General features: G+C 48.3%; 1 protein-coding gene across 1 annotated transcript; it reads right to left on the bottom strand.

Annotated features, from left to right (window-relative positions):
• Positions 1–1,010: 1,010 nt before the first annotated feature.
• Positions 1,011–8,959, bottom strand: WSB1 (WD repeat and SOCS box containing 1). Its single transcript, XM_054287364.1, has 9 exons — positions 8,848–8,959; positions 8,178–8,346; positions 7,039–7,307; positions 6,037–6,168; positions 5,526–5,626; positions 3,238–3,410; positions 2,834–2,947; positions 2,609–2,716; positions 1,011–2,128 (listed from the first exon to the last, which is right to left on the bottom strand). The coding sequence occupies exons 1-9, from the start codon at positions 8,885–8,887 to the stop codon at positions 1,969–1,971; spliced, it is 1,266 nt and encodes a 421-aa protein (XP_054143339.1). The 5' UTR covers positions 8,888–8,959; the 3' UTR covers positions 1,011–1,968.
• Positions 8,960–11,779: the final 2,820 nt, after the last annotated feature.

Here is an 11,779-nt window from a genome sequence, read left to right as displayed (position 1 = left end):
CTCTGCCTGCCTTACTCAGGTGGCTCTGATCTGAAATAATTACGTGGGTAAACAGTTTCTGCCTGACATCTCTACCAGATTTCCCATGGGATCTTACATAACCCTGTCCTTTATGAGACTATTGTAATATATAAGGAAAAGGTCACAGGATTCATCCACCCTATTTCTAAACTGCTTCAATGGAAGTCCTCCAGCACTGAAACAACAAACCCCACACAATAGCAGTGTTATTCACTCATGATTCAACTAAATGCCATATGTGAATGTGGAAAATAGAACTTTCAGAGCACTCCAGAGAAAACTGGAGCTTCAGCCAGCAGGAAGTTTCTCCATGGTGTTGTCCTTTGCTTGTTCCCTTTCCCCCAACAGTGGTTACTAAACACAGGTGGGAGAAGCCGTGTGCCTCACCCTGCTGAAGGGCCCAGCTCTGAGCTGTGCTCACAGCTGGGACCTGCTGGGGATGCTGGCCATCAGGCCTCACCTTGTGGTGTCCCACCATGGCAGGAGGAGGCTTGTAAACGTGGTACATGATTATAAATAGCCTCACTAATGAGGAAAGCTTGTGTACTTGGTCTGACACTATCATTTGTGTCCTGGGAGAAAGGTTAGAGCAAACAGAGGAACTCCTGCAGGCAGAAGCAGCTTTCAGAGATGGTGAAAGGCAGAGCTGGGATGTTGTTTTCTTCCTCCACTTGCATAAATCAGAGCTTTTGGTGAACACAACCTGAGGGGACCTTTCAGTAAGGCTCTCCTGCAAGACCCCCCCATTGCAGTTCCAAGGGTGGAACTGTGATCTTGCAGAAACAGGCTCATGGCAAGCCTAGCTTTAGCTCAGCTCATGAAGGGGCTTAAATAGGCAGATTTGCAGCTCACACATGCCTGTAACACTGTCATGGCTTTAGAGCTCTGTAAGCATCTGTCTGGAAGCACAAACCAGGCCTCACCAGCTCAGCCTGGAACGCTGCAGCCAGACAGTGCTGATAAATCAGTCACCACATGAGACACCAAAAAACTTTTATACAAGTTTTTAATACAAAATTCAACAAAAATATATATAATCAGGCATTTTATGCAATGCATACATTCTTTATATCTGCAGGTACAGATAAATAACAGAAGGCAAAACCAAGTATTTTGCTTATCTTTGGCCATTAACCAATAATCACCCCCAAACAGATATTATAGGGTTAAAGGATAATAAACTGAGTCTGCAAATGTCTCTCATTACAGACACAGTATCAGGCAAAAATACAGTAGTCAGATTTTCAGAAATGTAAGGAAATAGTTCTCTAACACTGCCCAATACTGAAATTTCACCTGGTTTGCTGCTATGGAGCATAAGGCCTTCAGCTGACTCAGGCATGGTCCTGGGTTACATCAGATACACTGCACCCCTTTTAACCTCCTGCCCTTCCCCACACACTGCTCTCTACAAAGCTGTACCTCTCACAAATAAACTAGCACAAAGTCTGACCTGGGGGGCAGCTTTCTGCACCCCAGCCAATGTACAGAAGGAAGCTTAACTGCTGTGTAAGTCAATAGTTTTCCTACCTCAGTGTGCCAGAACAGCTGTCCTTCCACTTACAGCTCAGATGCATCATGGCTCTACCAAAGCAATATATACATGAGACACATGAAAAATCATACAAGCAATTTTTAAAGGTACACTGATAACATGTAGCAGCTTACGTCTATATATGTACATGTTTTCACAGTTACATTTTAGAAAATTGAGAACACCAGAATACTTCTACTGTGTTTTCTATAAATAGTAAAAAAAATTACCTGTCAGGCATTTTGATAAAATAGTATTTAGGTTATCACTTGAAATAGCTCTTGAAAACCTGTAGAGTTTTAAGCTTAAAGGCTGTACAGTTTGAGGATTCTGTAAAGTGTTTGTAGCCAGTTTCAGCAGCTGGGCCACCTCCCAGTTGTTGGTTTCGTTTGCTTGTTTTCTTCTCAAATAACTCAGATCTGGTAACAAAGGAACTCCACCACTTTGCCCGGGATAGGCAAGTTCTTGACCTGGCTGGTGGGCATCACCCTGCGGATGGCCATGCGACACAGGTGCTGCAGGCTGGACACCTGGCTCGGGGTCACCCAGAAGTACAGGCTGCCATCCTGGGTCCTGCACAAAACCACAAAAGCCTCCAGGTTATTCCACAGGAACCAGCTCAGCCTGCTACCAACACACACAACTAGGCAGGGGACTTGCTGGTGCTCAGTTCCAGCTGCTCTAGGATCCTGATTTACTCCAGTTCCTATTGTAAGCTGCAGCAGCACAATAAGCAACTTGTCTATGCAAAGGGAACAGATCTCCCAGCAGCTACTGCTGTGCCACCTAACACACAACAACTGCCCTCAGCTATCTGATGGGCTTCTTCCAATCCTCATGTTCTGGGTCTCTCGCATATTTATTTTTAAAGATAAGAAATGAGTTTATCAGCTGATTGATTTTACTGCTATTCCAGGCATGTTTAAACAAACAGTACCAGTCAGAAGCACCAGGCTGCAAGTCACAACTGAAGATTTTCAGAACACTGAGCCACTGTTTTCAATCTCTTGTGTTACCTTCATATTTTAGAAAGGAAAAGAAGTCTGTACTTGCCCTGCAGCCAGAACACTGCCATCAGTAGAGAAAGTACAGCAGAGTCCATTGTTCAGAGGTGCAACTTGTACAGGGTATTCTTCATCAATTCTCCAGAACCTCACCATTCTGAGGGGGAAGGACAACACAGGAAGTTATCAGAGCGGGTGTTTTCTGCGACAGTGCTGAGAGGCTCCTGTGCCAGGGCAGAGGGCAGGGGGGCAGCAGCCCCGTGCCCACACTCACTTGTCATCGGCCAGGCTGGCCACGTGCAGCCCGTCGTGGCTGAAGCACACCGAGCGCACCCAGCGGTCGTTGGCGCCGCCCGCGAAGATCGGCGTGGGCGGGGGGAACAGGTGCCTGCGGACAGATGGACAGACAGACTCAGGGACAGGGACACAGCCAGGACAGCAGAGCTCAGGCACTCACAAACAAACAGCGTTGGATCGCTTCGCTGCGGATTCAGCAGTGGGGACTGAACTGCCGCGCGCTCTTCAGTGTAATTCAAACCTTAAAATACCAGTGCTGTAAATTCACTCTCAGATGGAAGAACAACCTCTAGCCTCTGCCACTTTACGACTTCCATCAGCCACTGCTCATTTCCAAGTCCACTCTGGGAGATAGTTCCCAGATTTGAGTGCTTTACTTACCCAAATTCCCTAAGGATCACTCCAATATGCGGATCCCAGAGATAGACTCGAGTATCGTAAGATGCAGTAGCCAGTAACGCTCCATCAGGAGAGAACTCACAAGCTACAACATCATTGTGATGGCCTTCAAGTTTCCGTAGCATGGAGTATTTATCCATATCCCACAGGAAAACCTGCAATTAAATCAGCTGATGTTATAGCTCTGCTCAGAGAGGCAGTGAAGCATTTAATTTGTTTTTTTAAGTATAGCTAGTCTTATTTAGGATTACACTAAAATCAGGTATTATGAATTACTACAATTAAGAAATATGCTCAGTGTCATATTCAGATTAAAATCAAGGTTTTTTAAAAAATAATTAAAGCAGACATGCAAGTTCTAACTCAAATTTGTTAAATGTTATTAACAAAATAAGCCAAAATATAAGATAAAGGCAACACAATTTAACCATGTAGCTTACTGAAATTCATATATTACAAAACTATTTTATTAAAATATTCAGAAATAAATAGGGTTAAACTCTACAGTCCCCTCTTTTCCGTAACTACCAAAATTTTAAGAAATATACAGACAGAAAATGTAAGGTTAACATATTGTTACTCCAGTGGCATCCCTTTGAGTTTAAGATCACTTGTTTACAATTGCTTGGATCACCAACGTCAGCCTAGGAAGAGAAACAGATACTGCAAGCAAAAAGAATTTTCACAGCCAAAAGTTATGTCTGTGGCAAAACAACAGGGAAGTCTAACCACATTATTAGAAAGAATTTAGTCATTTAAAATCAAGTCAACAGTAACAAACAACATTAATATTACAATTTACCCAACTAATTGCACAGCGTATTGTAAGAATTCATGAAATATTACGTATTTTACATGCAGTTGTATATTATATTATATATTATCAAAACAAGGACTGTGCAGAATGACTTAATAGGAACTATCCATGCACTGCAGCATGGTTTTACAGGAATATAAGTCTTTAGCAAAGGCTATTAGGTCCCTCAAAGAGCTCACTAGTGGCCTTGATTTTACCCTTGACAGTTTTACAGCACAGGTTAAATTCTGACAACTTGGACAAATTTACGTTTGACCAAAACAAACTCAGCCTGAGTGCCTCCCATACCGCCTAACTCTAAACCATTTTACAATCAGTTATGAACACTAATAGTTCACTAATTTTTCCAAGGAGACCCCAACGTTCTATGAAACTGGAAACTAAGTTTGAGGAGTCAGTGTGTTTCACTGCTGTGAAAATTATTAAAAAAAAAAAAAAACAACAACAAAAAAAAAGCAAGCAAGCAAGCAGACAGTGGACATGGAGCAGCACCTGCGTACGTACAGGACCCCTTGCAGCCGAGGGCAAGGTTACTTCGTCCTACGGTACAGACGGTACAGCTCGCCGGGCTGGCGGCCAGAGCTGCCACTCTCTGCCCGCCAACACCACTGTGCTCCTCAGAGTGGTGCCAGCTTAACTCAATCACACCAATATTGCTGCCACCACCTGTGACAGGGAAAGCAAGAAGCTTATGGAAAACACACAGCCTCCAGACAGCAATGTACACATCCCCCTCTGCTCCACTAGAGCCAAACCCCAGAGCTCGGCTGTGCTCACCGCTGTGGACAATGCCTCTGAGCACTCCCACAGGAGTGATGGCCAGTGCCTCAGCTGGGCCTCTGAGGCTGCACTACACTGCCTACAGAGCCCCTGGAACCAGGCTGAACTCCCTTTCTGCTCCGCCCTAACTCTTCAGTGCCAGGAGTAGCTTATGGCATACATGCATTACCTGCACTGCTTTCAGTTCTCTAGCAGGGCATTAGGATGGAAGCAAAACCAGTGTGCTCCTCTTCCCTCTAACTCTCAAGTACTACTGCCATTGGTAGGAGAGAAATGTTTTTGTTCAGCAGGAGATGCCCTGTCTGGCTACAACTTTGGGAAGTCTTTCTCATTGAGCACGAAATAGGAAGGACAAAATCAAAACCGAAATAGTTTTATGCATTAATCTAAGTATCTTTTAACACTGGCAGCTTTAGTGGTCTTTGTTTTATGCCATGACCCTGTGCAGACCTATTTCTCCACGCTCACAGCCTCCTCAACTAAAAGCAGTGCAAGTTCCATTCACAAATCAGGGTCTCAATGCACCATTTGCCAGTTTAATTTCATGCACTTTCACATCATCATCAAACATTAGAAGTTCATGACACCGAGCACAAGCTTAATGTTACTTAGATTTAAAATGATTATGCACACAATTCAGGAGAATTAAGGAACAAGAAACTCTGACACATACTGCTTTACTAGCTCCAACAGAACAGAGGATGGAGGAGTCTGGAGAGAATGCACAGCCATACACCCAGTTCGGATGGCCTCTCAGCACCTTCATCATGTTTCCTAAACAGAAAGGCATTGCTGTAAGGATTGGTTAATTTTCAGATGGGAAATCTTTTCCAAGTTAGTTATTTCTTTGCAAAATTTTGTATTATTTTGCCAAACTTCTTGCAGAGTCATTCTACACAGAAATAAAACCCCTGGGATGCAGCCTCTACTTCCATGTCCCTATTCAGAAAGGTCACTTCATGCACTCTTAGCCCAAAACCTGCTTCTGCCTCCAGGCTTCAGGCAGATAAGGAATTCCAAGGGGCTGCAGAGTGAGTGACTAAAGAATTCCAAGTGCACAGTGAGTGACTAACCGAATACTCAGTTTTTAAGCAATCCTGACCAAACTGAGTCTAGAGCAATAAAAGAGGTGAGTACATGGGTGCTTCTCTCAGGTACTGGAGCAGATAAAGCCCAGACATTACCATCATCTTTCAGGTCCCACACTCGCAGGGTTTTGTCTCTGGACGCAGACACAAGAATCAGGCTGCCATCAGGGGCAAAGGTTAAATCTCTGACAACTTCTGTGTGGTCCATCAGGTTAAGGAGGAGTTTTCCTGTTACATGAGAACACCACAATTTAACATGAGGACTATTACACCTAAATAAAATGCTTTATGGATACAAGTACTGAATATAAAATTACTGCGTGTAGATACAATTTTCTTTGTAGAAATGCTACCTATAATGAGCAGCACATGGATCCTTTCATTCTCCTGTATCAAGAGGTAACTCCTGGAAAAGCCACAAAATCTATATACTGGAACCTCAGAAATAAGACAAGACTTGTCTTTTGATGGACATACCTGTTCCAAGCTTCAATTTACAAGGACAGATTACTCAACAGTCATTATTTTTCTTAACTGCGTTTTCTCCAACCGAACAGTTGTGCTACCAGCAAAACTGAAAGCCCCTAAGTTTAGATTCAGTCTTTTTAAGTAATTCATTTTCTTTTTAAAAAAATTAAAGGTCCTTATCAACATAAACCAGCAATTTCATGCTTTTAAAGCATGGTAAAACTAGGAAGACTATTGAGTAAAGAACCAATGTATGTATGCACACATTTAATTATTTTGCATCTTCCATCTCTCACATCTCAAAGAATGACATGCCTCTCTTGTTCCTTTGGCAGTTTCTTGTTACTTCTAGTTGCAGGAGCTCATGTTTTTTTAGTATTTTGAATTTGTATTGAAGGTTCAGTTCCCAGTTACAATTCTATAACCGACTCCTGGTGTGTACCAACAATATTATCACTGCAAGAAGTGTGAGCTGGCACCTGAGCGTGACACGGAGCATCTGGACAAGGCTCTGAGGGACAGGGTGGCAGTGCTGGGGTGTCCTGGGGCAGGCCAGGAGCCGGGCTGGGCGCTCCCCGCGTGTCCCTGAGCTCACGACGCCCGCTGTGCCCTCAGCTCCTCCGCACTCACCCGTGTACACATCCCAGATCTTGATGCGGCCGTTGTTGAGGCCGGTGGCGAGGAGCAGCTGGTCCTGCCCGAACTTGAAGCGGTGCCACTCGATGTTGACGCAGCGGCTCTGCTTCTCGGGCACCGAGGAGCCGAAGGCCAGGCTCCACACGATGTCCCCGCAGTCGATGACGTGCTCGCAGGGCTTGTTCTTCTGGCTGCCCTCGCTGCTCTGCCGCGGCAGCCGCGTGCCGGCCGCGTTCGCGCCATTCTTGGTGCCGTGCAGCAGGCTGAAACAGCACAAAGCGCGCTGCAGCACAAGGTACAGCCAAAAACAAACCTTTCTGCAAGGTCTGATGAAACCTGGGAGCTGTCATGATGTACATCTCTGAGGCGCAAAACGGTGCATCTTTACTTTAAAATTATAAAAGTGGCCTTTTCTGGTAACTGAGAAAAACGACCAGCACCTGGAAACCTTCCAACACAAAATAATACTAATACTGTGTATACAGTTTTACCTCTATGGAGAGCAAGATACTAACTTAACCTACTGCAAAACTGAACAGTTCTGAACAATTTACAGAAAAACGAGCCACAAAATTTCTAGGATTTTCTGCTAAAGAGTTACTGAGTGTCCAGCACATGGAAAACAATTAACCACCCTCAAAAGGGGGAAAAAATGGGTCAGAGAAATATAACCATCTACAAAACTGCAGTGGTGAGCTACCAGCTTTGCTAACATGCAACCTGAATGTGTCAATAAAATGTGTGTTTTGGAACTCCACTTGCATTCGAACAAGGATGATAAGGAGAGAGGTCTGCCTTTAAGTAAATTCCTAAAAGGTAAAGCCAAACAGCATTGTGATAGGAAGTGTAAAGGGCCAGATCTCCCCACGTCTCTAAATTCCCTTTTCATTCGAACTTCCTCTTATTTTAGAGTGTGTGAATTGATTCACAAGTCACTCCTCCACAGGCTTTGTGAGGTTGCAATAGTTGTTCCTCTTGCTGGCCACATAGGAAGTGAAAGAACAGCTGTTATTTTAAGGAATTAATTTCTCCCCAAGGTGTCAAAGCCTAGAAGACCAATACATGCGTTTTAATCGATCTGAAGCTATCTCCTGTTTTCCAGGTGCACCGAAAGCCATAGCGGTTTGTCTTACAAGTTGTTGAGGCACTGTGCCCAGGGGACCAGCTTCACTATGCGATGTCCCTGTGACCATGCCAGGTACGAGCCATCGGGAGCGAACGCGACCGTCCAGTTCTCCCTGCCGCACTTCTTGTCGAAGGGAGACGTGGGGGCCAGGAGCTCTCCTACCGTGCGCGACCGAGCTGGGGGGACAGAGGAGAGCCGTGAGGTGGGGAGAGCCGTGAGGGGGGGAGAGCCGTGAGGGGAGAAGAGCCGTGAGAGGGGGAGAGCCGTGAGGGGGGGAGAGCCGTGCCGCGCCTTGCACCGACTGCACGGGCACCCGCGCGTCACCCGCTTTGTTTCACGGCGAACACCGCCATCGGGAGGGGCCCCGGTGTCACCGAATAACCCAGCAGGGCTGAGCCCCCGCAGGGAGACACGCGGTGCTGACCGAGCTGTGCGCGATGCCGCAGCCGGTACGGTACGGGCGATGCCGCCAGGCCCGCGCCTGCCCATGGCCGCGAGAACGGGCCGGCGGCCGGGAACGGCACCGTGTGCCGGGAACGGCACCGTGTGCCGGGATCCCGCCCGTTCCCCGCGGGCAGCCCCGAGCGCGCTGCCGTGCTGCGGGATGGGCTGAGCGCCCGCCCGCCGCGCCCGAGCCTGGGCCCAGCCGCGCTGCCCCTGCCCGCCCCCCCTCTCACCGATGAGCTTCTCGTTGACACTCGGAGGAAAGCTGGCCATGGACGGGCGGCCTGAGGAGCTGCGGGGCTGCCACGGAGCGGGACGGGCGGGCGCACGCTGGGCAAGATGGCGGCGGCGGGCGGCGGGGCGGGGCGGGGAGCGGAGCGCCAGCGGGGCCGGGCCGGGCTGCGGGGGAGCGGCTCTGCCCGCCCTGCCCGGCTCGGCCCTGCCCAGCTCGGCCCTGCCCGGCCTCTCGAGACCCTGCCCTGCCCACCCGCAGCCGTTCGCGCTCCTGCCCCGCTCCGCTGCCCGTCCCGGCCTGGTTCGCAGCCCGACCCCGTCCTCCCGCTGTGCGCCTCCCTGGTTCGGGGGCTGGAGGAGTCTCCTGCTCTGTAATGTTACTTTCTATATGAGTGTAGTTCAGCATTTAAATCCAGCAGCGTCAGGTTTGTGATAAAATCTTGCTGTTAATGAAGTAGTTCACAAGGAACTTGGGGAAAGACACCCTGAGAGCCCCTTGCTCTCTGTGATTTTGTATTAACATCTCTATACATCCCTCTCTCCTTCCATTACCTCTTTTCTCCTTTTGCATATCTAAATTCTGCCCCTCTTCTCAACGAAGTGACTCTTCCTTGCTCTGCCTATGGACTCCAGAGAAGCACGCAGCAGGATAATTAACTGCAGATAATAACTGTGATTTCATTCCAAAGCAGTGGCCTCGCTGGCAGGCACGTTGCAATAGCCATGGGATCAGCTATTCAGCTGTAGCAAGAGCCAGGAATTACCCCAGTGTGAGCTGGGCCAGCACAGCATTTTTTTAAATTATGCAGTGAGACAATGTCAAAGAAAGGAGCAGGGAGAAGTTCGGCATGTTCTTGGTGATGTGAGCCCTAGCATGGATCAGTGCTGGTTTGTATAAATTCCCCTAGCACATCCTAGCACTTATTTGAAACAGCACAATCCTGTTCCTGCTCTGTCCGTTCCCCACTGCCAGCTGAGGGAAGAGCCCTGAGCAGCTCTCTGCAGTTAATCCCTGGACAACTCCTTGGAGCAAGGCAGACTTGAAACCAGTGAATATTGTGAAATGCTGCTTGGAATTGCTCATGGGTTGTGGATGTTTGAGCCAGGCCAGCCCAGAGCTGAGCTGACTCACGTAAGGATTCTCAGGAGGGTTTGAGCTTCGCTCAGAGCCAGCACACGTGGCTGACCCTGGGGGCTCTTACAGCCAGCAAACTGCAGCTTTGGCTTACTCAGCTTCACTGGGGTGTTACCACCCTGCTGCCTTTCTCACTTCTTTTTCTCCAGTCCACATTTTGTGCGTTATGGACACAAAGGCAGAAAGGGATATGTAAAACCCGAGGGGTTTGCAAGCCTGTTAGGAATTGTTTGTTGTCACAGGCTGTCCTGGGGACCTTGGTAGCACCTTCTCTGTTTGGGTAGGGCTGGAAGGGCTTGTCCTTGTGTCTGAAGCCAGAAGGGGAGGGGTGAAAAGCTGTGTTCCGTCTGCAAGCTGCCAACTCATCCGCTCTGCTCAGTAAAATGGATCTGTCCGAAATGCAGTCTACACTTGAGGAGATAAAGAAACCACACTTTCCTTCCTGGGGACTTGCTGTGTTTATTTTCCTGGCAAGTGGCATATGCAGGGTGATTCTTCAGTTCTTCCTGGGTGAGGTGTGGCTGTGGGATCCAGGCTGTCACACACTGCCAGGGCCCGCAGCGGGTGGCTCAGGCTGATTTATGGGTTTTCCATTATCTTCCTTTAGGGATGCAGCTGCCAAGCCTCCACAGGGCTGCTCAGCTGGGAAGCTCACAAACTTGGTGCCATCTTTCTCCATCAAGTCTTTGCACACTGCAATAAGCTTTCACAAGTGAAGGGGCTTTTGTCCTTTTTGCCTGTCCTGGAAATACCTTCAGGGTTCCAGGCTATGGAGCTTTCCCCAGGCTGCTGGAGCACCAGGATCTGCTGGTTTCACACTCCTGTATTCTGACATGGTGAATTCAGTTCTACACATTTTCTCTGCTTTGTCTTCTCTTTTTCAGGCCCACAAGTGATGTTTCTCCTCCTCACAGCTGTCATTCTATAAAGCACTCCTGGCAAATTAGTAACAGTTAGATCCAGTCACACTTAAATCCAAGGTAGCTCATCTGTGCAATAGTGCTTGCCATTAAAAATTCTGCTATTTTTAGTCTACACTGTTAATTATTCACAAGCTTCTGTTTGAGAACCTCTTGGGGATGGAGAAAGTTCAGCCTCAGGCCATGGAGGGAGAAGAGAAGGTGAAAGGAAAACACAGAATGGAAGAAAGAAGGAGATGGCAAAGAAGGTTGAGGAGGAAAAGGGCTTGCAATGAAGTGAATGGTGAGCAGCAGAGGATTGAGACAGGAAAGTGCTGCCAGGAGCTGGACTTCAATGATCCTTGTGGGTTCCAGGACATTCTGGGGTTCCGTGATGCTAGTCCAAGTGACAGCTGCCCCCAAGCTGAAAGGTTAAAAACTCAACATGCAAGTAAAGCAACAGCCCAGCCCTGCAAAGAGCTGTTAGAGTGCATGGGACCTTGCACACGAGGCTTTGCCAGCTCTTGGTCTGTAAATGCATTTTCAAAACTCTCAGCAGTTTTGGCCCTGAGTGCCTCCTGCCCCCCTTGCTGCAGCAGTGCCATGAGGTGCTGCTGGGCTGGCACCAAGCCCCCCTCGTGCAGCAGTGCCCTGAGGTGCTGGCACCAAGCCCCCCTCGTGCAGCAGTGCCATGAGGTGCTGCTGGGCTGGCACCAAGCCCCCCTCGTGCAGCAGTGCCATGGGGTGCTGGCACCAAGCCCCCCTCGTGCAGCAGTGCCATGAGGTGCTGCTGGGCTGGCACCAAGCCCCCCTCGTGCAGCAGTGCCATGGGGTGCTGGCACCAAGCCCCCCTCGTGCAGCAGTGCCCTGAGGTGCTGGCACCAAGCCCCCCTCGTG

Source organism: Melozone crissalis, unplaced genomic scaffold (genome assembly GCF_028551555.1).
Source record: "Melozone crissalis strain CALT ecotype California unplaced genomic scaffold, PUWL_Pcris_2 ptg000057l_1, whole genome shotgun sequence".
Classification (NCBI taxonomy): Eukaryota; Metazoa; Chordata; class Aves; order Passeriformes; family Passerellidae; genus Melozone; species Melozone crissalis.
The sequence above is the reverse complement of the archived record's forward strand: the minus strand, read 5'-3'. Positions and strand labels throughout refer to the sequence as shown.